At 45.1% G+C, this 27,663-nt stretch overlaps 1 protein-coding gene across 3 annotated transcripts in view; it reads left to right on the top strand.

The window, feature by feature from the left end:
• RPS19BP1 (ribosomal protein S19 binding protein 1) overlaps positions 1-25,585 on the top strand; it is a 146,299-nt gene extending 120,714 nt beyond the window's left edge. For all 3 annotated transcript variants that reach the window (XM_082266186.1, XM_082266185.1, XM_082266187.1), the window contains 3 exons: positions 13,056-13,208; positions 16,030-16,127; positions 25,419-25,585. In XM_082266186.1, the coding sequence (XP_082122312.1) occupies positions 13,056-13,208; positions 16,030-16,127; positions 25,419-25,565 (398 nt within the window). In that variant the 3' untranslated portion in view covers positions 25,566-25,585. The remainder of the gene's footprint in view (positions 1-13,055; positions 13,209-16,029; positions 16,128-25,418) is intronic.
• Positions 25,586-27,663: the final 2,078 nt, after the last annotated feature.

The raw sequence follows: 27,663 nt of genomic DNA, 5'->3' as shown, positions 1-27,663 counted from the left end.
AAATCTTGGGGGGGGATTTAATTTCCAAAAAATAAATTGTATGGTATTCCTTTTGAGGGAAAACTTTTTTTGTTTGGTTCCAATTTAGAAGTACTGGCACGTTCTTCAGAAAAAAGTAAGCGGTTTCTGGGCAAAAAACCTTTTTGTCCCTTTCAGAAAAGATCTGAATTTAAGTCAGGTGGTTTCCAGACCAAAAAGAAATGGTCATTCAATAAAGATCAGGCAAATGGTGGGGGCTCTCTTTGCTCCTTCAGCCCCTACCAAGAGTTCACATTGACGTCAGAACAGGGGTGGGAGGAAGGTTGACAATGTTTGTCGACCATTGGGCAGAAATTGCCTAAAATGCCTTCGTTCTCCATATTCTGAAAAACGGTTAAAGGCTAAAATATTTTCGTCTACAAAAGATTTTTATATTGTCTGATTTGTGTTTCCTGTAGAAGGCAGAGTCAAGTTATGGCTTATTTTTGGCTACGAAACATTTAAATCGTGCCTTATATAGAGGATTTCTTGGTCTTTGCAAAAGAGGAGAAGCTAATAAGAGATCTAGAATTTATCTTGCAGACCCTTCAGGATCTGGGCTGGAAGATAAATTTAGACAAATCGTGTCTGGTGCCTTTTCAGGTTCGCTCCTTCTTGGGTTACCAAATAGACACAAAACAAAATAGATCTCTTCCAAAAGTAAAAGTATCAAAGACCATTCTGTCAATACAGAATTTCAAGTTATTTCTCCAGACCTTGATTATGCAGTTGTTAGGTCTCATGACAGCAGCAATCCTAGGAGTTCCATGGGCCCAGTTGCACTCCAGACCCCTTCAGTCCTTTCTTCTCAGATGTAGGGATCGCAGGAAGGGATCTTTGAATCGCATGATTCATCTTTCTGATATAAATTCTCTAGGTCTTTCCTGGTGGGAAAATCCAGAACACCTGAGAAGGGGAAGGTTTTGGTCACAGAGGTCACCTATAAAGGTTACCACAGATGCCAGTCTTTGGGGTTGGGAGCTCTCAGAAGAATGGTAGGCTCAGGGAGCCTGGTCAACAGATTAAGCATCTCTGTCAAACTTCAGAGAGCTGCTTGCAGTGGAGAGAGCGTTGTTAGCTCTCAAACCAAGAATCCAGGCAAGCGAGCGGTTCCTTTTTTAAGAAAATGACACAGTGGTTGCATACCTTAACAAACAGGGAGGCACCCGCTCTTACAGTCTCTTATCCTTGACCCAGCAGATCCTCACCTGGGTAGAAAGCGTGTTGCCTCAATCAGGGCTGTCCATCAGTGGCACTACGAATATTCTAGCAGATTATTTGAGCTGAGTAAGTCAGCAGCTGCATTTTGGAATTGAACAGGGAAGTCTTCCAGGAGATTACAAATAGATGGGGAGTGCCGCTGGGGACCTATTTGTATCCAGCCAGATCACGAAGCTCCCAGCCTTCTCACTGGAAAGGGAAACAACGGAATTGGGAACAGATGCCCTGGCCCTTACATGGAATTTCAATCTCTTATGCCTTCCCACCAGTTGCCATCTTGCCTCTGGTGATCTGAAAGATTGTTCTGGAACAGGCGGAGGTATTTCTAATAGCCCCTTGGTGACCCAGAAGGAGTTGGTTTGCAACTCTTAAAAATCTCTTTCCATCGCCCCGCCCCACCCAGTACAAAGGGATCGTGTCTGAGTTTACATTTAAAGGGTTATTAGTACCATTATAGACAGGATTTTTTACAGGAAGGAGTTGAAAAGGGTCTTTCTGTTAGTACCCTAAAAGTACAGATTTCTGCCATTCAATTGCCAATGAATTAAAGTTTTCTTTTATCTGGAGCCAGACGTACTCCTAGATTAGTTCTTCAGATTCCTCCCTGGGATTTGTCTTTAGTGCTGAATGCGCTTGCCAAGGCCCCCTTCAAGCCCTTGGGTGAGATTTCCCTAAAATCTATATCTATGAAGATGGCTTTCCTGTTAGCCATCACTTCTGGCAGAAGGATTTCAGATTTAGAGTCCTTTTCCTGTAAAGACCCTTTTTTGATAATTTTGAACGATAGGGTGGTTATTAGCCAGACCCTCTGTATTTACCTAAGGTTTTCTCCAGGTTTAACAGGTCCCAAGAGGTAACCCTTCCTAGTTTTTGTACCTCCTCCAGTAATCCGGGGAGGAAAGGTTTAGTTGCCTTGACGTTAGAAGATGCTTATATCGTTCTCTAGAATTGACCAGTCGTGGTGACCCGGCGTCTGACTCGGCCCTGGCCCGTTGGGCGGAGGCCCTAGGGTTGGGGGATGCGTGGCGTTGGAAGCATCCCACTCTACGACAATATACTTGCCACTCTGCCTCACATGCCTCCTTTTAGTGCATAGATGTGGTTTATGTTGGCTCGTCTCTATTGTCGTGGGTGGAGGAGGCTACCATCTTGCCCCGGGGCATCTCTGACCACGCTCCGGTACTGGTGAGTTTTATGACGGACACTGCTGCGGGCCAGGGCCTGTGGAGACTGTCTAGGTTCTGGGTCACGGATGAGCGGGTGGTGCCGCCGGTATCCTCTGAGCTGCAAGCCTACTGGGGTCACAATGATGGCACGGCCTCTCCGGCCATGGTGTGGGATGCATTTAAGGCGTTTGCCAGGGGACGTTACCAGTACACAATAGCTAAGGTTCAGAAGGACTCACGGGCCCGCCTCTCCTTGGCGGAGTCCACGGCGGCATCCCTTGAGGCGGGTTACCTGGCCTCGCGGGATAATGGGGTTTATGCTGACATGCAGGCGGCCTATAGGGAAGTGGCACTGATCCGTGCGGAGTCCTGCCGCAGGTTTCTCCTCTCCCAGTCCCAACGAGTGTTTGAGCAGGGGGAGAGATCAGGTCGATTGTTGGCGTGGGAGGGCTTGGGGACGGTGGGCATTGCCAATATTAGAGCGGGGGACGGGACCCTACTGTCGGATCCGGGCTTAATTAACTCTCGGTTTGCGGAATACTATGCTCAGCTGTATGAGTCCAGGGTTACTTATTCCCCCTCTGAGCTGTCAATGTACTTGGAGAGCATAGATTTTCCCTCACTCACTCCCGCCAAGGCCCAGCTCCTTGACGCCCCCATCTCCTTGAAGGAGGTTTGCAAGGCTATCAAGTCTCTCTCTGTGGGCAAGACGCCTGGGCCTGACGGGCTCCCTACAGAATTCTACAAGACGAATCTGGAGATGGTTGCCTCCCGCCTCCACGAGACATTCCGCGACACACTCGAGGCGGGTGCTCTGCCGCCCTCTATGTCGGAGGCTGTTGTGGTTGTCCTGCCTAAGCCCGGGAAGGATCCCGAATTGTGCGCCTCTTACCGGCCTATTTCCCTTTTGAATGTGGATGCAAAAATCCTTACTAAAATATTGGCCAATCGCCTTAACTCAGTGATTCTGTCTCTGGTGCACGGCGACCAAACTGGCTTTATGCCGGGTAAGGGCATGGACACAAACATTCGCCGCCTACATACTAACCTGGCACACGGGGGAGGCAGCGGTTCCCGGGGGGCAGTGGCCTCTCGATGCCGAGAAGGCTTTTGATTCCGTAGAGTGGGAGTACCTGTGGCAGGTGATGTCCCGCTTTGGTATTGGACAGCGCTTTATTGCCTGGGTTCGCCTTCTCTATGAGGCCCCTGTCACTCCGGTCCGCACTAATGGCCTCCTCTCCCCATCTTTTCGGTTATACAGGGGTACCAGGCAGGGTTGCCCGCTCTCCCCGGTCCTCTTTGCCTTGGCTATTGAGCCTCTTGCCATCTTTCTGCGGACGTCGGACGAGGTGGGGGGATTGGGGGTTGGCCCCGTAGTGGAGCGGATCTCTTTATATGCTGATGACACTCTGTTATACTTGAATGACACCACTGATTCTCTGGTGGCGGCCTTGAGTATAATTGATCGCCATGGCAGATACTCTGGGGTGAGGATCAACTGGTCCAAATCGAGCCTACTCCCTATTGATGCTGCGACGCTTCCTCCCTCCCTCCCCCCCCCCCCCCCCGTGGCCCCGCTGGAATGGGTCTCTCATTTCCGCTATTTAGGGGTCATCGTGAAACTGCATCTCTCTTGCTACCTAGCAGATAATCTGGAGCCGGTGTTTCGGCAGCTGGTCGCTAAGTGCCAGGTTTGGCGGACGCTCCCCCTGACCCCTGTGGGACGCATCAACTTATTGAAAATGACCTTTCTCCCCAAGTTTTTGTACGTTTTTAGAAATACCCCCGTGCCCATACCGGCGTCTTTTTTTCGTCGCCTGGATAGTGTTGTCTCTTCCTTCGTCTGGGCGGGGTTGGTTCCGCGTATTTCTCAACGTAAATTGCAGTTGCCCTTATCCTCCGGGGGACTGGCCCTACCATGCTTTCGGAAATATTATTGGGCTGCGGTGCTGGTCTCCGTTCGTTGGTGGTTCGCTCAATCCAGGTCCAATCCGGCGGTCAATCTTGAGGCGGTGATTTTGGGCTCCTATGCGGCGTTGACTAACCTGGTGTACAGGGGGGCTGGGGCTGCCCCTCAGGTGACGCTTCCTATGCGGATGGTGGTGCGAGTGTGGGACCAAATGATGGGAGGCTGGCACGATATCGCCGTACACTCCTCTGTGGGGTAATCCCAGGTTGCCTCATTTTCGCTCAATTCCTGATCCGGCGGTGTGGGCGCGGTATGGAGTGACTAGGATACAACATATAATGCCCTCAGGTTCCCTGCTGCCCTTTCAGGCCCTGCGAGACAAATTCCATCTCCCGTCCCGGATGCTGTTTCGGTTTCTACAACTTAGACATGCGGCCCAGGCTCAATTCCCGGCATCTCCTACACTTGCCCCCCACGTGGTGGAGAGGTTTTTGACCACGCATAATGCTGATAAACTAGTGTCCTCTATCTACCTTAGACTTACATGTGGTCGGCAGGCTCATGACCCCCCATCTGCTCCGTCAGTGGCGACAGGATATCCACACATTGTTGGAGGATGATTGGGATCAATGTATTCCTCATTATATCCCCACGGTAATCTCGGCCAGAGATACATTTATTCAACTGAAGTTCTTACATAGGGCATACTACACCCCGCAGCACTTGGCTAGGATATACAGCGCCCACTCTGACTTATGCACTAAATGCCAGCAGGCGGTAGGCACCTTTCTCCATGTAACGTGGGAATGCCAGCTCCTTCAGGATTATTGGAAGGGCGTTGTCCGGGAGCTCAGCGCGGTGCTGCAGGTGCTGGTGCCCTTGGACCCTAGGGTCCTCCTTTTGGGGATGGGGGAGCTGGTGACCCAGGCGAAGTATTCTAAGCTTCTACTGTTTTTCCTCTGCTTCTATGCCTGGAAGGCGTTGCTGCTGAAATGGAAGGGGGCTGACCCCCCCCCAAGGTTGCACAATGGAGGGCGTTGGTGGATGCGGCTCTGCCCCTCTACAAGCTGACCTATATGGGGCGTCAATGCCCTCAAAAATTTGGGAAGATATGGGATGTTTGGATTGCAGCTAGACCACTGTAGACCCAACCCTGTTGTGTTGTTGTTGCTCCCGGGGCCCTGGTGGCGAGCTTGTTACCATGTGGGTGGGTGCGGGGGCGTTCTTGCGTCCCGGCTCCCCCGCGGCTCGACCTCCTGGAGCTCCCCCCGACACCTCCTCCCGGGGTCTTGGGGGACTGTGCATTATTGAGGCCCTGAGTTTCATACTGTCTCTTTAGATGACGGCCAGTATCTCTGTTTGTTTAATATGTCTGTTATTAATGTGCATTTGCTCTCTTTGGATCGTTTATCATTTTTGCACACGGTGTATCCATAACTTGTTTTATATCAATAAAACGTTTCTGTTAAAAAAATAAAAGAAATGACCAGTCATTTTAGAAAATCCTCTCCGCTTCTAATTTCATTTAGTGGATCCAGGAGGAGGGGATCTAGGGCATCCAGGATCTCCATTGCTTGGTGGATCAGGGAAACTATTTGTGAAGCATACAGTTCGTCTGGTCCCTTCTAACAGGATTAGGGTGCATTCTACCAGATCTGTGCCCACATCTTGGGCAGAAAGAGCAGGAGCATCGTAGGAAAAAATTTCCAGGACTGCAGTTTGGTCTTCTTCCCATGGGTTCGTCAGACATTATAGAGTACAAATGCTCTCCAGCCAGGACCTCTCCTTTTGGAAGGAAAGTGCTGCAGGCTGCTTATCCTCTCTAAGTAGCTGTCCTGGAAGATGAAAAACCTCTGTTAGACTTATCGGTAACGGTATTTCCATAAACCTTCCAGGACAGCTACCGATTCCCACACTATCCTTTCTTTGGACACCATTTCTGACATATAGTTTGGTGGTGGTTACTGAATTTTTTCTTTATTTCCTCGCCTTCTGCACATTGCTGGAGGTTTCTTTTTGATCTTCAAAATAACTGAAGGTCAGAGGAAGAAGGGTAAAGCCTCGTACACACGCAACTAATTTCCGCCGAACGGTCGTCCGTCTTTTGTCCAGAGTGGTGTCTGTTGGTTGGAATGTGCTCTAGACTGCGCACAAATTTTCTCGCACGACAGAATTCTACTTCAGAAGTGATGTCGTGTGTTGGATTGCTTTCTATGTGTTCTTTAATCTCTGAGCATACCTAGTCTTGCTCATAAGATTTTCCCCCATCGAAATCTGTACTAATGAGACGAAAATCGGACGTGTTTTGACGGTCGACAAAAATTATTATATAGCCTGCACACCAGGATTTTTTCGGACGAAAAGTCGGAGTCGGTTGTCGGAAGCACCATACTAACAAGCTGAAAATCGGCAGATCGGTCGTCGGACGAAATTTCCCGGTCGAATTTCTTCTCGTGTGTACGGGGCTTTAGGCTTTTTATATTGTGTCTGATTTGTGTTTCCTGTAGAAGGCGGAGTCAATCATCTCTCTAAGTATCGGTCCTGAAAGATTCATGGAAATACTGTTACCAGTAAGTCAAATAGGGGCTTTTTTTATGAAAAGAAATATGTTGCAGCATACATATTTGCCTAAACTGATGAATACATTTGATTTTATTTTTTGAGTATGTTTTTATAGCATAAAGTAAAAAAAAAAAAATTTTTGCCACAGCTCAAATTTTGCCTTTTACCAGCAATGGGGGGAAATTCAATGGAATAAAGTAAGTCACACTTCGTAACCAGCACACCCTGGTTTGGAGGGTGTTTTGAAAGTTTGGAGAATGACACAAATATTAATTTTCACAAAGTCTGCTTAGTGTTTTTATTTTTTTTTTGTCAGATGTTACTATGCTATACTGAAGTATAATTACAAGCATTTTGTAATTGTCAAAGGCTTTTATTGACAATTACATTAAGATTATGCAAATAGTCAATATTTTTTTGTTACCTGCCTCTTGAGGATTGACCACAAGTTCTCAATGGGATAAGGTTCTAGGGAATTTCCTGGCCATAGATGCAAAATTTGGATGTTTTGTTCCCCAAGCCACTTGGTTATCACCAAGCCACTTGGTTATCACTTTTGCCTTCTGGTATTGAGCTCCATCATGCTGGAAAAGGCATTGTTTGTCACTAAACTGTTCCTTAATGGTTGAGAGAAGTTGCTCTCGGAGGATGTTTTTGTATTATTCTTTATTCATGGCTGTGTTCTTGGGCACAATTTTGAGTGAGTCCACTTCTTGGCTCTGACGCAACACCACACATGGTCTCAGGATGCTTTACTGTTGGCATGACACAGGACTGATGGTAGTGGTCATCATTTCTTCTTTGGACAAGGTTTTTTCCAGATGCCCCAAACAATCAGAAAGAGGACTCATCGGAGAAAATGACTTTACCCCAGTCCCCAGCAGTCCAATCCCTGTACTTTTTGAAGAATATCAGTCTGTCCTTGATGGTTTTTCCTGCAGAGAAGTGGCTGCTTTGTTGCCCTTCTTGACACTAGGCCATCCTCCAAAAGTCTTCGTCTGTGTGTTCAGATGCACTCACACCTGCCTGCTGCCATTCCTAAATGAGCTCTGCACTGCTGGTGCCCCAATCCTGCAGCTGAATCAAATGTAGGAGACAGTCCTGGGACTTGCTGGACTTTCTTGGGCGCCATGAAACCTTCTTCACAAAGGCAGTGGAAATGTTTTTAATGGGATTAAGTTAATTTTCATGGCAAAGAGGGACTATGTAGTTAGTTGCAAATCATCTGATCACTCTTCATAACATTCTGGGGTATATGCAAATTGCCACAATAAAAACTGAGGCAGCAGACTTTGAAAATTTTAACCACTTTAGGACCGGAGGATTTTCCTGCTTTATGTCCAGGCCACTTTTACTGTGCGAATTTAACTGACAATTGCGCGGTCATGCAACGCCGTACCCAAACAAAATTTACGTCCTTTTTTTTTTTTTTTCCCCATAAACAGAGCTTTCTTTGGTGGTATTTGATCACCTCTGCGCTTTCATTTTTTGCGACAATTTTGAAAAAATATTTTTCTACTTTGACAGTTAAAACCTATCCAATATATTACATTGTTGTCATATATTTAGGCCAAAATGTATTAAGCTACATGTCTTTGACAAAAAAATTCTCAATGAGCGTATTTTTAACCGCTTTAAGACCGGAAGATTTTACCCCATTCCTGACCAGGCCATGTTTTGCGATTCAGCACTGCGTTACTTTAACCGCTTGCCGACCGCCGCAAGTAGATATACTGCGGCGGTCAGCCCCTCACAGGCAAAGTGACGTATATATACGTCACTAGCCTGTGAGGCTCTGGGGAGCGAGTGAGCGCGCGCCCCCGCGCGGTCACGGACCCCCCCACGCGCGTGTGACCGGCGGACCCGATGTCCGCCGGTCACTCTGCGATCGTCGGGGGAGAGGGAGAAAGGCAGGCAGCTTGTGTAAACAAGCTGCCTGTCATTCTCCCCTGTGTAGAAACACTGATCATACGGTTCTACTATGTAGGACCGTTGATCATTGTTCCTACAGCTCAAGCCACAGCCAATCACAGTTAGAATCACGCCCCTAGGAACACACACAGCCCCTCCCTCTCAAATAAAGTTAACCACTTCAATGCCAGTGTAATTTTACAGTAACAGTGCATATGTATAGCACTGATTACTGTAGAAATGTCACTGGTAACCCCAAAAGTGTCAAATGTCAGTCAAAGGTCCGATCTGTCCGCCCCAATGTCGCAGTACCGCAAAAAAATCGCAGATCGCCGCCATTACGCGTTTAAAAAAAAAACAACAAAAATGACAAAAATCTTTCCCTTTGTTAGTAAACGCGATAACTTTTGCGCAAACCAATCAAAATACGCTTTTTGCGTTTTTTTTTTTTTTGGGGGGGAATTTCATATAAAAAAAATGTGAAAAATATTGTTATATTTGCAAAATTGACGCTCTTTTTTTGTTTATAGCGCGTGATCAAAAAATCGCACAGGTGATCAAATACCACCAAAATAAAGCTCTGTTTGTGGGAAAAAAAGGATGTCAAATTCGTTTAGGTACAGCGTCGCACGACCGCGCAATTGTCCGTTAAATTCACGCAGTGCCGAATCGCAAAATACCCCCTGGTCTTTTAGCAGCCAAATCCTCCGGGGCTTAAGTGGTTAATGGACAATTGCACGGTTGTGCGATGCTGTACCCAAATTAAATTTGTCCTTTTTTCCCCACAAATAGAGCTTTCTTTTGGTGGTATTTGATCACCTGTGCAATTTTTACTTTTTGCGATATAAACAAAAAAAGAGCGACAATTTTGAAAAAATAACAATATTTTTCACTTTTTTTATATGAAATTCCCCCCAAAATGTAAAAATCTAAAAAATGTTTTTTTAACATTTTAGGCCAATTTGTTTTCTGCTACATATTTTTGGTAAAAAAAGATCGCAATAAGCGTATTTTGATTGGTTTGCGCAAAAGTTATCGCAGCTACTAACTACGGGAAATTTATGTCATTTTTCAGATCGGACCCTTGACTGACATTGACACTTTTGGGGGTACCAGTGACATTACTACAGTAATTAGTGCTATAAATATAAAAGGGGAGAAAAAAATTCCTGCGCTAAGTTAAATAAATGACAGTGTATTCAATATGAATTATGTGAGCAGCTAGCACCAAAATCAACTAACAGTGATCAATAACCAAAATCTTTACAAAAAGTGCAGCGCTAAAGTAATTTGAATAATAATGTGGCAAGTGGAAAGCCACAAAAAAACATATACAATATAAGCTAAATAGTGTCCAAAATACTGAATAAAGTCCCAAAACAGAAATGCAAATGAAAATGAATCTGCATGCAAGGTGTTGAGGAGAACAATCCTTTTCAGTGACACCCAGGGAAAAGTGAAGGATGGGGACACCTCTGTGCACAAGTATCACAAGCAGCTTACCAGAACTCCTTGGCTACTCAATTTAATGAGACAGCCTCTCCCAGCAAGATGTTATACCGATGTCACCAGCGGTTGTCAAGCTCCAATGCTTCATAATCACTCCATTATATATGCATGAGTATATAAAAAGAATAAAATCCAAAGCAGCCGGCTCCGTAAGGGGGCGTGTGGACTTTGCGTCTGGAGTTGCCAACGTTTCGTCATCAAAAGACTTTGTCTGGGCGTGACGAAGTCTTTTGATGACGAAACGTTGGCAACTCCAGACGCAAAGTCCACACGCCCCCTTACGGAGCCGGCTGCTTTACATTGCTTGATGCTGCTTTGGACAATTGCGGGACGCCGCACTGTTCTATGTACCTGTTTTTTACCTTCTCATTGTGAGTAGTATTCTTTTAATAAATTGGATTTTATATGTTACGGAATTACGCTATGGGCTTTTATTATTTTTATATACTCATGCATATATGATGGAATGATTATGAAGCATTGGAGCTTGACAACCGCTGGTGACATTGGTATAACATCTTGCTGGGAGAGGCTGTCTCATTAAATTGAGTAGCCAAGGAGTTCTGGTAAGCTGCTTGTGATACTTGTGCACAGAGGTGTCCCCATCCTTCACTTTTCCCTGGGTGTCACTGAAAAGGATTTTTGTCCTGAACACCTTGCATGTGGATTCATTTGCATTTCTGTTTTGGGACTTTATTCAGTATTTTGGACACTATTTAGCTTATATTGTATATGTTTTTTTTTGTGGTTTTCCACTTGCCATATTATTATTCAAATTACTTTAGCGCTGCACTTTTTGTAAAGATTTTAGTGCTATAAATATGCACTGTTACTGTAAAAATGACACTGGCAGGGAAGGGGTTAACTTTTATTGGTGATCAAGGGGTTAATGTATGCCTGGTGCTTACTGACGTGTGTGGGGGGAGGGGACTGTGTGACACAGGCACAGATCGCAGGTTCAGCTATGCTGAATCCTGTAATCTGTCACTTAGGAGATCTGCCTGCTTTGTTTACACAAGCGGGCGGATCTCCTCACTCGATCCCCCCCGACGATCGGGGAAGAGTGGCGGTGATCACCGCCGCTCCTCCCCTGGCCCGACTCCCGCTGTGACTAAAAACAGCGGGAGTGAGCCTCCGGCGGGCGCGTGCGCCACCCACAAGGGGAGGTGTCCAGCGTAGACCTACGTCGCTGGACGATAACGAACCACTTTGCCGCAGTACGCTCAATGTGAGCGGTCGGCAAGTGGTTAAAGTCATTCTCAAAACTTTTGGCCACAGCTGTACATTAAAAGGATTTAGGCAAAACTTCTGTACCACCCTCCTAGATGGGTGCTAGATAAAAGCTTAGTTTTTGGCTCTGCCTGCTCATCAGGAGAGTCTGATTGTTATGCCTGTTACATTTGTCCACGGTGTGATTCATTTGGTCTGAGGGAGTGTCCCCACTGTATCCAATAGGGGAGCCTGTTGGGATAGTGGAGAAAACCCAGCCAATGATGCACTGGCTTTTGTGGCAGTCCCAGTGGGAGGGCACAGCCGCAGTGCATCCTGTGATTGATCATAAAAGCCAGGGGCACATGTGACGGGGTCTTTGGGCGTGAAGCTAGGTCCCAGGAGGAGGGTGACGGCTGTCTCTCTCCTCCTGTCGGCAAGGAAGGTGGTCACAGGCAGTTGGCCTAGTGAGCCAGAGTGTGGTGCTGAGCCAGGAGGTCCAGGATACTGACAGTGGAGTTAAAAGCAGAGCAACCTGAGAAAAAACAGTGTCCGTGAGTACCCGGGAGCTTGCCAGGGGTCTGGCCAGGAAGAGGACCACTCCAGTGGGGTCAGTGGACAGAAGCTAGCACACACAGCAAGTGAGAAAGGGGGTGTCAAGTTAGACCCTGAAGAGTAACTCAAGGAATAGTTCACCTTTCAAATCTTCGCTTCAGTGGCAAGGTGAAGCAGCGGCCTTGCTGCACTCAATCCAGTTAGAAGTCCTCAAGATTTGTGCATAGTTGTCAAGTTGGAGTATCCCACTCATCCCTTCTCCCATCCCAATTCTAAATAAAACACACAAAACCAAATCCCCCTGGACTGTTCATTGACTGAACCAAGTATAAAGCGATACAATTTTACAAACTTGCAATGGGAAACCCAGGGGAATCCACACTCAGCAGCTCCCAAGGGGGCAGTGCTACACCTATTGCAGAATTCTACCGAATTGTTCTGTGTTAACCGATATACAGTCACATCTCCTCTTCTGCGCAGGACAGTCTGTCTGCTATAATCACAATTTTAATCCTGGAAAAAGAAAACCCCTATTACATGAGCAAGAAATTCATATCTGGGGGTGTTGGGTACTGAAGAGTGTTCAAAGTGCCTTTTAATGCTGTCATGTTTTATAAAAGGACATTTTTGTTTTTTGTAAGTCCTGGATGGCTACAGATTAACAATGTTAATAACATTAGATAAAGCATATTTTTTAGGGAGTGGGGATTATCAGACATTAACATAGGCAGGCTTTACTTCCTGCTTGTTGGTGCTACACAATGGTTACCTTTCCCCCGTGACATGATAGCGAAGACGTATCGCTCTGACGAAGTTGGTGCTCTGTTATTTTATTCTGTGGAGCTGTGATGTCTGCAAAGCAGGAGATCCCTATGTGTCCGGGTGTTGCGCGCCCCCCCCCCCCCCCCCCGCTCACATCATGGGTACTGTTGTGAATCTGGACTTATGGGTCAACCTTTTTACTTTGTGTCATTTAATTATGTATGCAAATCCAGGTTTCAAAAAGCAACCAGAAAAGCACAAGAAGAATGAAGCCTTAAGCAGCAACAAAATGGGAATGAAGAAACGGCTCCGAAAACTGAAACATCAGGGACAGCCACAAAATCAGAGAGCGACGGCCAAAGGCAGAGTTATTAAATCAGCAATAGGTAAGGCTAAGTTCACCCAATTGACTGTGGGGGTGGAAGTGGGAAGATTGAAAACAATCGAATGATCTGCGTTTTTACTGCACAAACACAATATTCCCATTTGCTTTTTATTTCTTTGGGTGAAAAAGAAATGTTTTGTTTTAAAAAAAAAAATAATTATATTCTATCTATCAAATATGTTGAGTTTTAAAACTGTGGCTGAAATGCACACTTCAGATAAGCTCCCTATGTGATAGCGTAGTGCTGGTGAAAAGTTCTCTGTAAGAAGTCCTCAGAGGTTTACCTTTTAAAAGGTTAAACTACTGGAACTCCCAGCTGCTATAGTGGCTGAGCATTTTGTGTAAATTCAATTCTGTTGCCGACAAATTGTTTGCAGCAACGAAAGGGTTAAAGTGTGTTGTGATAACAATTGGTTATTCGGGTGTACCTCAGTAGCAAAGGGTAAAAAAAGACGCAGAATTCCAGGAATTTAGCCACTTTCTAAAATCTGCTGATCTAAAGGCCCGTACACATGTACCGATTGTCGGCCGTAAATATTCGGACAACGTCCGATCGACCGATTGTCGGCTTGTTAGTATGATGCTTCCGACAACCGACTGCAACTTTTCGGCCGAACAAAATCTGGTGTGCAGGCTATAAAATTTTTGTTGGCCAACAAAGAACGGCCGATTGTTTGTCAGTCAGTACAGATTTCGGCCGACAAAAGCCAGATGAGCAAGACTGGGCATGCTCAGAGAAGAAAAAAAAACACACGGAAAGTTAACCATCACATGACATCACTTCTGCAGTCGGTTGTTGTTGGCCGACAAAATTCGTGTGCAGTCTTTAGCACTTTTCAACCTATACGACGGCACCGGACAAAAGACGGCCGAACGGTCGGCCGACAATCGGTGCGTGTGTACGGGGCTTAAGTCAGTGGGGTGCAGGCCACCTTGTGGAAATGTTTCTTTCATCTACAGCTGTTATACTGAGCATTGGGAGTACAGCTATCGCTATTCTGCCAGTGCTCTGACAGAAGACATTGCCTTCTTGTACTACAGCAGCTCTGCCTGTCCCTCCTCTGCTGCAAACTCACAGAATTGGACTTACCGCCTAGTAATCCAAAACATTTTAAAAAGTGGCTGAATTCCTGGATTAAGGAGATCATATCACATGGTATTGTTTGCACCTTTTGAAAACTCTCTTCAAAGATTAGAAATGTGAACATGCAGGTAACCTCAATAACTGCTGTATGACAGATTTAAAACCCACCCTCTTTTGTATTAATCTGCTCATACGTGTTTTAACCACTTCAGGACCACATTACGTGTGTAATATATACGTTGTGGCTTTGAAGTGGTTTGCTGGGGCTATGGCCTGGAGTGGTTAGCCATAACCCCAGTATTTTGATGTTCTTTTTTTCCAACCAGTCATTCGCTCTGATAAAAGCGATCTGAGCAGCTGGATCGCTTTTAGAAGCAGCGGACTGGATCGTGTCTCCCCCCCCCCCCAACTGGATGACCACGCAGTAGCCAAAATTTTGGGCAATTTTAAAGTGTGACATGTTGGGTATCTATCTGCTCAGCATAACTTCCTCATATTTTTTTTTTTTTTTTTTTAGTACAATATAAAACAAATGACCAAAATTTTTACTAATTTCATTTTTTTTATTATAATAACAACAATAATAAATTATGTGTTTTTGAAGTGTTTTTTAAAAAGTAATCTTACAAGTAAAAATCATCTTTTGCTAGAAAACAGTGTCAGAAAAGGCCTGGTCTTAAAGCGGTGGTGAAGTTTTAGGTGCTTAAATAGCCATGCCGCAGGTGACATCATTCACGCACATGTAAAGGGGAGTCGCGTCACAGTGGGCTGTAAATGTGGTCCAAGTTGCGCATGTGCGGCTCAGATCATATATCCCACTGACAGACAGGTGGGGCATTTGTGATAAGAAACCGCTAGGGACTCTATGTTCTAAAAAGCCTGCGTGTTGGTGGATTTTCACGTGTAAGGCCTGGTTCACACCTGCAGTTGATGCATATTCCAGGTGCATTTTAAATTAAATACACGTTTTTGATCCATTGAAGCCCTTTCCATAAAATGCACATGTGAATGTGACCCATAGCAAACCATGTTAAATGGACTGTAGTGTGATTCTGCAAAACTGAAACCGCACTAAAACATGCATAGGGGTCATATTGGTTCAACTTGTATGGATGTATATGGATATACCAATGGTCTCCAAACTGCGGCCTGGGGGCTGGATGCGGCCCTTTGCTTGCCTTATCTGGCCCTTGGGGCACCATTCCGTCCACAGATATGAGATGCTATTCTACCAACTGACACCAACAATGGGGTGGTGTTTCTCCCACTGACACCAAACACTGGGCACTAGTTCACCCTATACCAATGATGGAACACTTTTCCTCACCCTAATACCAAATGTGATGTTTATTCCCACTGATGGCAGGAAAAGTTCCACTTCTGTTGGCCACATTGCGGCCGTTCTAAAGTCGGAAGGACAATAAACTGGCCCTTTGTTTAGAAGTTAGGAGACCCCTGATATATACAATACCTGGCCAATCCCCCTGGAAGCTGAAAATCCACTGAAGTAGACACCAATACGCCAATGATTTCCACTTGCTTCCAGACCAGGTTTTCATTGCTGTTGTATCCCTGCTGGTTTTCTTTTCTCCTTTTAGGAGGGCTAAATGACAGAGGCCAGCCATATGTTTTATACAGGAAAATGAATTCTGAAATGAAGCACTAAGTATAGCATAGCGCTGGCTTATATAAACGAGTGCCTGAATAATATCGCTTATTTTTTCTCTTTATTTCTCAGAGGAGTATAAAAAACATGCATCACAAGACTATCTTGCAAAAAACCTCAAATATATGCTTGGATCCCACACTGCTGCAAACAAAAAAGTTGTCAAAGAGGTAAGCAGGGTATTTTAACTGGGAGTCAGACATGAAGCTATATGAAGGGTGCAGGGGGGAAATACAATTTTTATATTAAAGTAGTACTAGAACCTGAGACTTTTTTTTTTTTTTTTTTTTTTTTTTTTTTCATGGATATAATTTAAATATAATGGACAATACTGGTAAACTTATACTTTAATGTAATTGTAATGCCTTATATTACCTCCAGTCTATCAGCCTCTAGCTTCTCTGGGTTCAGATGCTGATCTTCCCTGCACAGAGCCCTTAAAGGGATTGTAAACGCTCGCTGTGTGTGTTGTTTTTTTTTTTTTTTTTTTTTTTTTTTTTTTTAAACAAACTTGTCATACTTACCTGCTCTGTGCAATGGTTTTGCACAGTGCAGCACTGATTCTCCTCTTCTGCCTCCCCCTCCACTTCTGGCTCCTCCTGCCTTCAAAGTGCCCCTATAGGGAGCAGCAAAGTAATAGTACTGTATATAGTGTCCCTTTAGCAAGGTAAAAATCTCTGCCTTTTTAGAATTACTTGGTTCCTTCTCTTGCCCAGGACTACATTGCTCCTCACACATTGATAAGTTCTCTGCCATCTACTGACATGTATGGACGGTGTACTGAGCTGTATTTGCATTGCACTATATTTTCGGCTGACCAACTAATCGATTATGAAAATAGTTGACAACTAGTTTCATAATTGGTTGTCTATCAATCGATTAGTTGTTTCAGCCCAAAAAATAATACATTTTCGGGTTTCTACCATGTGCACCCTGCATTTTAGGTACCAAAATTTCCATTTGAAATAATAAATGCCTAAAACACAACCATAATAAATGCTATGTGAAGTCGGCTTTTCTGGCTATTTCAAAATATTTGCTACAAAATGAAGGTTACATTTTAAATTTGCACAAAAAGGGGGGGGGGGGGGACATATCCGTCTTCTGGGAATTTTTATTATATACATACACATGATACAAGCAGTGGCGGCTGGTGCTCAAAATTTTTGGGGGGGCGCAAAAAGAAAAATGTAATAGGTATTGCTTCGCGCCAAAAAACGCAGTAAAAAAATTGCGTGACTTTGAAGCTGTGCCCCCTTCAATGCAATGAACACGGTGCTGTGCCCCCTTCAATGCAATGAACACGGTGCTGTGCCCCCTTCAATGCAATGAACACGGTGCTGTGCCCCCTTCAATGCAATGAACACGGTGCTGTGCCCCCTTCAATGCAATGAACACTGTGCTGTGCCCCCACAATGCAGAGCGCCACAGCATTGTCCCCAATCACTGCAGAGTGCCCACAGCATTGTCCCCCAATGATTGCAGAGTGCCAACAGCATTGTCCCCCCAATGATTGCAGAGTGGCCACAGCATTGTCCCCCCAATGATTGCAGAGTGGCCACAGCATTGTCCCCCCAATGATTGCAGAGTGGCCACAGCATTGTCCCCCCAATGATTGCAGAGTGGCCACAGCATTGTCCCCCCAATGATTGCAGAGTGGCCACAGCATTGTCCCCCCCAATGATTGCAGAGTGGCCACAGCATTGTCCCCCCCAATGATTGCAGAGTGGCCACAGCATTGTCCCCCCCAATGATTGCAGAGTGGCCACAGCATTGTCCCCCCCAATGATTGCAGAGTGGCCACAGCATTGTCCCCCCCAATGATTGCAGAGTGGCCACAGCATTGTCCCCCCCAATGATTGCAGAGTGGCCACAGCATTGTCCCCCCCAATGATTGCAGAGTGGCCACAGCATTGTCCCCCCCAATGATTGCAGAGTGGCCACAGCATTGTCCCCCCCAATGATTGCAGAGTGGCCACAGCATTGTCCCCCCCCAATGATTGCAGAGTGGCCACAGCATTGTCCCCCCCCAATGATTGCAGAGTGGCCACAGCATTGTCCCCCCCCAATGATTGCAGAGTGGCCACAGCATTGTCCCCCCCCAATGATTGCAGAGTGGCCACAGCATTGTCCCCCCCCCAATGATTGCAGAGTGGCCACAGCATTGTCCCCCCCCCCCAATGATTGCAGAGTGGCCACAGCATTGTCCCCCCCAATGATTGCAGAGTGGCCACAGCATTGTCCCCCCCAATGATTGCAGAGTGGCCACAGCATTGTCCCCCCCCCCAATGATTGCAGAGTGGCCACAGCATTGTCCCCCCCCCAATGATTGCAGAGTGGCCACAGCATTGTCCCCCCCCCAATGATTGCAGAGTGGCCACAGCATTGTCCCCCCCCCAATGATTGCAGAGTGGCCACAGCATTGTCCCCCCCCAATGATTGCAGAGTGGCCACAGCATTGTCCCCCCCCCAATGATTGCAGAGTGGCCACAGCATTGTCCCCCCCCCCAATGATTACAGAGTGGCCACAGCATTGTCCCCCCCCCAATGATTGCAGAGTGGCCACAGCATTGTCCCCCCCCCAATGATTGCAGAGTGGCCACAGCATTGTCCCCCCCCCAATGATTGCAGAGTGGCCACAGCATTGTCCCCCCCCCAATGATTGCAGAGTGGCCACAGCATTGTCCCCCCCCCAATGATTGCAGAGTGGCCACAGCATTGTCCCCCCCCCAATGATTGCAGAGTGGCCACAGCATTGTCCCCCCCCCAATGATTGCAGAGTGGCCACAGCATTGTCCCCCCCAATGATTGCAGAGTGGCCACAGCATTGTCCCCCCCAATGATTGCAGAGTGGCCACAGCATTGTCCCCCCCAATGATTGCAGAGTGGCCACAGCATTGTCCCCCCCAATGATTGCAGAGTGGCCACAGCATTGTCCCCCCCAATGATTGCAGAGTGGCCACAGCATTGTCCCCCCAATGATTGCAGAGTGGCCACAGCATTGTCCCCCCCAATGATTGCAGAGTGCAGCGTGCGTGCTCCCTTCAATTTAATGCACTTACCTGGCGGCGGCGGCGGCAGGTTCTTCCCTCCTCGATCCAGTCCGTCCTCTCTGCGGCGGCGGCGGGAAGGAGAGCGGCTTCTCCCTCGTCCTCCGAGCGGCGGTGACGGTGAGTGACTGACTCACGCACCGGCACCGCCCCCATTGTGACGTCAGGGATCGGATGTCCTGGATGATGATTGGTCCAGGCTGGAGACTGGACCAATCACAGCCAGGATATCCGAAAGTGGGGGTGTCCAATCGCAAGGACTTGCGATCGGGTTACGCCCCCAGAAGGTTGCCGATCGGCGCCTCTTCTGGGACGTAACCCCCCCCCCAGCCACCACTTCCATTACAAAGGCCGGCGAACCCAATTTTTTTTTTTTTTTGTAAAACTTTTTATTTGTTCGCTTTGTCATTTTTTTTTTTTTTCTTTTTTTTTAGGGGTAGGGGGGCGGCGCCCTGGCGCCCGCTATGCACGGGCCGCCACTGGATACAAGATATAATACATTCACAGCCGAAATTATAATTATAGTAGTGATTATCTGCTGTTCTATAAAGGGCTTTTTTTTTTTCTTATATAAATACCCCATCATGACAGGTGATTTAAAAAAAAAAAAATGCTGCTGCTACATATCTTATGCTGCCCATACATGTATTGATTTTTGGAAAAGAATATTTGCATGAATATTCGTTGAATGGATAAGTGGTGTTTGAAAATTCCACTTGCTTTTAAAGAGGTTGTAAACCCAAATTTTTTTAAATTTTTTTTTTTTTTTCCAACCTGAAGAGAAACCCATAATAAGCTAGTATGCATCCCATACTAGCTCATTATGAAATACTTACCTTTAGAACAAGCCCCGCCATGCCGCCCGCTTACCTCTGACGGGCGACATGTTCAGTCTTCTGGGATCGCAGCATCCGGCCATCTGATTGGCCGGAGCCACGGTGACGTCACTCCCGCGCACGCCGACGGTCACGGCACGGGGCTCTGAAGGAACGGCACCAGCGGCCGTTCCTTCAGAGCGCATGCGCCAGTGATGTCACTGGCTGCATGTAAGGTAAATAGCTCCTAAACAGTACATGTTTAAGAGATATTTATAGTACCTATAGATGAGCCTTATCATAGGCTTACCACCTATAGGTACAACTTGCAGAGGAGGGTTTACTTCCTCTTTAACATTCAATTTTTTAAAATGACTATAACTTCTGAGCAAAAACCACATACACTATTTGAAGACTCATTTGATTGAGAAGTTTTTCATTCTGTTCCTTCTAATTTTCCTGCCACTGCAGTTGACAATGAACACCGAATGGACTCCACTAATGGTTAGAAAATTGGTTGTATGTTCTTAAAAATTTTCTAAAGAAAAATTAGTGTGTATGGCCAGCATAAGTGACAGCAGGAGCAGGGAACTTGTATCAAGCTACCGGCATATTACAAGGGAGTCTGTCATGAATATTGTATAATCCGGTCTGAAAATTTGTAAAACAGTGTTTTAGGTTTTCAGACTTTAAAAAATTTAATCTCTGAGTTTATGTACCACATTTAAATTTCTAATAATACATATATCTGTCTGAGTGGATTAAATATCCAACTAAATTGCTGGATATTTACAATTACCACTGTATATAGATATTCAAGAATAATATTTATACATACATACATACATACATACATACATACATACATACATACATACATACATACATACATACAGTGCCTTGCGAAACTTTGCAACCTTTTGCCACATTTCAGGCTTCAAACCTAAAGATATAAAACTTAAATTTTTTGTGAAGAATCAACAACCAGTGGGACACAATCATGAAGTGGAACGAAATTTATTGGATATTTCAAACTTTGTTAACAAATAAAAAACTGAAAAATTGGGCGTGCAAAATTATTCAACCCCTTTACTTTCAGTGCAGCAAACTCTCTCCAGAAGTTCAGTGAGGATCTCTGAATGATCCAATGTTGACCTAAATGACTAATGATGATAAATAGAATCCACCTGTGTGTAATCAAGTCTCCGTATAAATGCACCTGCACTGTGATAGTCTCAGAGGTCCGTTTAAAGCGCAGAGAGCATCATGAAGAACAAGGAACACACCAGGCAGGTCCAAGATACTGTTGTGGAGAACTTTAAAGCCGGATTTGGATTCAAAAAGATTTCCCGAGCTTTAAACATCCCTAGGAGCACTGCAAGCGATAATATTGAAATGGAAGGAGTATCGGCCCACTGCAAATCTACGAAGACCTGGCCGTCTCTCTAAACTTTCAGCTCATACAAGGAGAAGACTGATCAGAGATGCAGCCAAGAGGCCCACGATCACTCTGGATGAACTGCAGAGATCTACAGCTGAGGTGGGAGACTCTGTCCATAGGACAACAATCAGTCCTATACTGCACAAATCTGGCTTTTATGGAAGAGTGGCAAGAAGAGAGCCATTTCTTAAAGATATCCATAAAAAGTGTAGTTTAAAGTTTGCCACAAGACACCAAACATGTGGAAGAAGGTGCTCTGGTCAGATGAAACCAAAATCAAACTTTTTGGCAACCATGCAAAACGTTATGCTTGGTGTAAAAGCAACACAGCTCATCACCCTGAACACACCATCCCCACTGTCAAACATGGTGGTGGCAGCATCATGGTTTGGGCCTGCTTTTCTTCAGCAGGGACAGGGAAGATGGATGGAGCCAAATACAGGACCATTCTGGAAGAAAACCTGATGGAGTTTGCAAAAGACCTGAGACTGGGACAGAGATTTGTCTTCCAACAAGACAATGATCCAAAACATAAAGCAAAATCTACAATGGAATGGTTCACAAATAAACATATCCAGGTGTTAGAATGGCCAAGTCAAAGTCCAGACCTGAATCCAATCGAGAATCTGTGGAAAGAACTGAAAACTGCTGTTCACAAACGCTCTCCATCCAACCTCACTGAGCTCGAGCTGTTTTGCAAGGAGGAATGGGCATAAATTTCAGTCTCTCGATGTGCAAAACTGATAAGAGACATACCCCAAGCGACTTACAGCTGTAATCGCAGCAAAAGGTGGCGCTACAAAGTATTAACTTAAGGGGGCTGAATAATTTTGCACGCCCAATTTTTGTTTTTTTATTTGTTAAAGTTTAAAATATCCAATAAATTTCGTTCCACTTCATGATTGTGTCCCACTTGTTGATTCTTCACAAAAAATGACAGTTATGTTTGAAGTCTGAAATGTGGCTAAAGGTCGCAAAGTTCAAGGGGGCTGAATACTTTCGCAAGGCACTGTGTGTGTGTGTATATATGTGTATATATATATATAATATATATATATATATATATATATATATATAATGTGTATAATATATAAATTTTTTTTTAGGTTTTTATTCCATTTAATCAAAATCATAAATGGCCAACTAATCGATTATGAAAATCGTTAGTTGCAGCCCTAAATATTTTTATATAGTTGTATTCCATTTGACTTTTTAATATCATGAACTTAAATCTAAATTTTATTGTCGGCCATTATCTGCACCTTAACGCAAGAAAAATGCATCCCTTTAAATTCTATGTTATGTCCTCACACTGGTTCCTTGCACTTCTGTTGTGGGGTAAAAATCTCTCTTGCATACAATTCGCACAGTAAAATCGCTTTTCGGCACCTTTTTTCTTTATCGTCAAAAATGCCAACACACCAGTTTCGTCTGCCAAAATTCCGGTGCGTCTCTAATTTATGTTTATTTTTTTCGCCATGCCCTAAGAATGTGGTATTGTGCATGAGGAACAAGGAAGACCACATGAGATGGCATAGTATTGCAAGCGGGGTATGCCAAAACAAACTTGTGTACCTTTTTTGATGTTGTCAAGGAGACCTTTTAATATCTTTACGACCGCCTAACACCTATATGAGGCATCCAGGAGGTGGGCTTTAAACCTGGGCACTGCATATGTGTTCCTATGTTTGTGCTGGAAGTTCGCTTGATCGAGCACTCCCGTCACTGAGACCAGGCTGTCCACAACCGCTCCGGGTCTCCTACTAACGGGCCCCAGGGGAACCAAATCTTAATCACATCATTATGATAGCCTCTGATTGGCTATAACAATGATTATTCATTCTGCAGGTGTATTTTTCTCCCCTCAGCCTGTCGCCTCTGGGGGCAGGGGGGGGAAATCCTGAATAGAGGAACTTGCTGCAAGTCTCGTGGTGTGAGCAGGAGCATTTGTCCAGTTGTGGTAGACTAGATGGGGACTGAGCGCTGTCGGGGGCAGTTGGGCACCATTCCAGGTATTATGGTGGCAGTTGTGGACACTGTGAATGAATTCTCGGGGCAGAAAGTGGTACTGGGAGAAGAAGAAAATGAGCATATTCTATTGAGTGGAGGATGTCAGTGCAGTTTGTACTGGCTCACTCAACTGCTGTGTTGTCCGAGGGTTGGGAACCTCTGCATTAAAGAACCCAAGTATTCAGATAATCTGAAACCTTTTAATTATACTTTCACCTACAGAAGGATATGGGCACTGACAAACCAAATGCTTCAGTCTTTTGCTAGTGTCCCTGGAGGATGGCCCTCTCTCCTCTGCTGAGAGCAAGGGAGCAAGTATGAGGTCATGCACAATCGTGATTAACCTGAATTCTGCATCACTGCAGAATCGTTAAGGCTGCATAGTAATGCATCGATGCGCCGATCATTTTCAACACCCCTATTTGATATTCTGTTCTAACTCCTGAATTAGTCTCCCGTCTAAACATAAGAAGGTTTCTATGGCTGTTGGTCTGTAGACGGCAATATAAAAACGCCTATTGTTAATGATGGCGGATGTCTTTTTGGCGCTTCTCTAACAGTTTGAAGGGACATGCCCCCACTTCCCAAAGAATGGGATCATCTGTTGGCCTTTTAGAACACCTGGTCAGAAAAAATCTTTAATGCCTGGATAACATGGCTTCCAGGGGCTACAAACTAGACTAGATCCTCTGCCTCCACCAAGCTTTGTTTTAACTTTCCCGTTTCTCTGCAACAGTTAGTAAACCTGCATTCTGCACTTGCAGACCTGATGGTCCCAATAAGGAGGAACCGTCTTCTCATTCTAACATTTCCCAGTGGCTAGGACCGTTAATAATCCAAATGTAGGATTTAAAAATAAAATCCCACCTTTTTCCTGTTAAAGCGGAGTTCCACCCAAAAGTGGAACTTCCGCTCTTTTGTTTCCTCCAACCCCCCCCCCCCCCTCCGGTGCCACATTTGGCACCTTTCAGGGGTAGGGGGAACTGGTACCTGTTTTTGACAGGTACCCTTCAACCACTTCCGGGATACGGTGCCGTCCCTCGGAATCTCTGCCCCCTCCTCCGCCGCCGAGGCAGTAGGAATGCGCAGCGTGCTTCGCGCATGCGCAGTAGGGACCCGCCCGTGAAGCCACAAGGCTTCACTGCCGGGTTCCCTTACCGGCAATGGCAGCGCCAGAACCCGACAGCCGATGGAAACATCGGCTGCGGTGCCGACATCGATGGACTCCAGGACAGGTAAGTGTCTTAATATTAAAAGTCAACAGCGACAGTATGTGTAGCTGCTGACTTTAAATCCAGGAGGGGCACTTACCGATCGAGTGCACCTTAAAGCGGAGTTCCGCCTCCCTCTCCAAAAATTAAAAGAATCTATTCCCCACATTTTCAAGGCTGCTGCCTGGTTTTCTGTTCTGGTTTTGCCAGATGGCTGTTCAGGTCTCCTTTGATGCCAGTTTTTGGCAGAAGGTCTTTCAGGCAGTCCCAGATTTATTGTTTGCTTGTGGGCTTCTTCGTGTTTTGTTTGCTGTGTTGCCCATCCCTCTGTCTCAGATTAACTGAATCCTGTGTCCCTAATAAACAATACAATTTTTATACTTCCTGTATGTTCTTAAAGTCGCAGGACAGGAGGACACAGGGCCCACCCCTCTGTATTTGTGATTTAATGCCAAATACTGGTTTTCTACAAAACTTGCATGTTGGTAATGGGGAGGGTTTTACTTGGCTGTCCAATGGCTTTTTTTTTTGTTTGCCAGTGTCCAAATCAACCTCGCATTTCTTCAGCTATAAAACCGCTTTGATGTTTTAGCTTGATAGTTGTAACTTAAATACTATTTGTTCTTACACAAGTGATTTTGATGCTTGTAGGCAATGTGTGCTCATCCATTTCCTTTTTACAATAAAAGCAAAGTAAAATCTATCCATAAACTATCTGTGAAGACAATTTTATTGAGCTATTCCACACTTTCATATGGTTTTAGGGTTAACCTACACTTCAAATTTACTATCTCTTTGCAGTTTCTGGGATACATGAGAAATGTATGGTATACTGGTTTGTAAGTCTACCAAGTTGTATCTCTAAGTACACCTATTATACCACAACCTGCATATGATGTTCTTTTGATGCTAAGCATGTCGTCTTTCCTTACAGATTGTGAATCAGCACTGCGGACGGAAAGCAAGAGACCAGAAAGTAAAGAAGAAAAAGAGAGTGCAACAGAAATCTGTGTTCTCAGATTCAGACTTCAAACGTTTTGAAAAGGAATACTTTGGAAGCAGACAGATTTTGTCCAAGTAGAAGACTAGAGACTAGATTGACTGACTATTTTCTATGCTTCTATTCCATAACTAAATTTTTGTTTTCAATCAAAAAAGCTAAAAATGTCAGTGATGGAAATTCTGGATCAGAGACAGCTACATTTAAAGAACAGTATACACATTTTGTGTCATGCCTTTGTCTCTTTGCTGCAGTGTATATACAGTTAGTGCATTTTTATTCCCCACCCCCTTTTTTTTTTTTTTTTTTTTATTCAATATTCAAAACTCAGAATATTGGGAAGAAAATAAAATGTATATTATTATAGATACATTTGTAAGCTTTGGATACTGTTAACACAGGCACAGGGTGTAGAGAAGTATGTTATTGGGTTTTAATACTCTACTGTAAGAATGATTTCACATTTGTTTAAACCAAGGCACTGCAATGCACAGTGACAGGCCAATAATATTAATAATGGTATACTCTTTTATAAGGGCAGTACTTTTGATAGAAATATGAAACCTCCAGCTAATTGGCCTGTTTTACTACTACTCTGTACGTAAAGTGCCATCTGCATGGTTGGTGGTTTATCATGGTGTTTTGTCTATTCACTTGTGGATATGGCCCGACAGTTGGGTCTAAAAATGTTTGGGCATTGATAAAAATATTGCTTGTCAAAAGGTACTGAAAGCTTTAATGTGAGGACAATTAAATCCCAACTGGGTTAAGGTATTGCATTACTTTTTATATTTAGTCCTTTTCAAGGGATGAAAAGTCATTTCCAAAAGTGTTTTATCCTGCCAGTAAATCTGTTAGGGCTTGTTGACATTAGCAGCAAAGGAGACCTATAAGGTGCTATATAATTTTCTGTAGACAAAGTAGAAGTTTTACCAAGTGGCCACATTGCAGTTCTGGAGTAGACGGGCTGCTGCCCGATTTCCCCCGCCGCCTCCCGAAGCATCGTGCAGCCCACGCTAGTGTGAGACGGCATTCGATCGTCTAAGCGGGGCCCTGTGCTGCTGGACCCAGGGTCTCTGATCCCTTTTCTATCGTTCTGCCACTTTCGTCTGCTGGGAAACCTCTACACGTTTGCTCCCTTCACCATTATACAGGTTCCAGAACTCCCCTCCGCTTTCATCTACAGAGGATGTGGATGAAGAGGAGCTGTGCCCGTCTTTGGACTGTAGTGCTGGAGAGGGTAAGCCGGCCCTCAGGGGGGATTTGTGTCAAGTAATGTGAGAGCCCTATATGGGGAAGAAGATAGGATGAAGACCCCCTAAATTAGTAGAAGGGGGGGGGGGAAGACTATTAGAGATTATTGTCGTCCTATAGCAATCAACAGCGGGCTTTTTTTTTTTTTTTGTGTATGCTCTGTTTGACCACTGTGTTCTTTACAGCCACTCCATTTATGCGCTTGGGTATAAACTTCACCTGTTGGCCCAAAGGGACGGAGTTCATATTTGAACTCTGCAGGCTGTGCCAGATTGCCCTGAATGTTGGACTTGCCTTTACTTTATCCACTCGGCCACTCTTTTCTTGGTGGGAATTATTCTTTTGGTGGCTTGGGCACCGGTTTCTTTTTTGTGCCCTCCCCTCTTCTCACGGTCAATACCATCTGGAGCCAAGGATGAGAAGAAATAAAAAGCCAGTAAAGTAACTCAACCTGTCCCTAGCCCAGAGGGCATGTAATACTTTGTCAGCAGAGACTAGTATGATGGAAGAAGGCCCTAATAGCCCTAGATAAGGAGCCCTGGGACAGGAAAGCAAAGACCCATAGCGCAGGAGCTCTCAGCAGGGAGGATAAGTGGCCTAGGGCCAACTAGACCAGAACGTATTGGAGGAGCCCCGCAAGGGGGACCCAAAGCACAAAGTGGAGGATTTAAAGGGGAGAGTCCAGCCTTAGCATATCAAGACCTGGAGGACCCCAAAGCAAGTCTACCTCTTATTAAGGAAGCTTTAGTGGACTGCTGGCTAAAATAGAAACGTCCTTGAAATCGGATAGAGCAGCAGTCTGGGCAGATATTGGACAGGTACTCAGCCAAGTGGAGGAGAGGATAGGTGTACATGATCGAGTATTGGAGGACTTTGGTAAACAAATGTAGCAGCTGCAGAGAGATAATCGTTCCTTACTATATTG

Source organism: Pelophylax lessonae (genome assembly GCF_965119305.1).
Source record: "Pelophylax lessonae genome assembly, chromosome: 8".
Lineage (NCBI taxonomy): Eukaryota > Metazoa > Chordata > Amphibia > Anura > Ranidae > Pelophylax > Pelophylax lessonae.
Note: the sequence above shows the minus strand (reverse complement) of the source record. Positions and strands in the feature narration are given on the sequence as shown.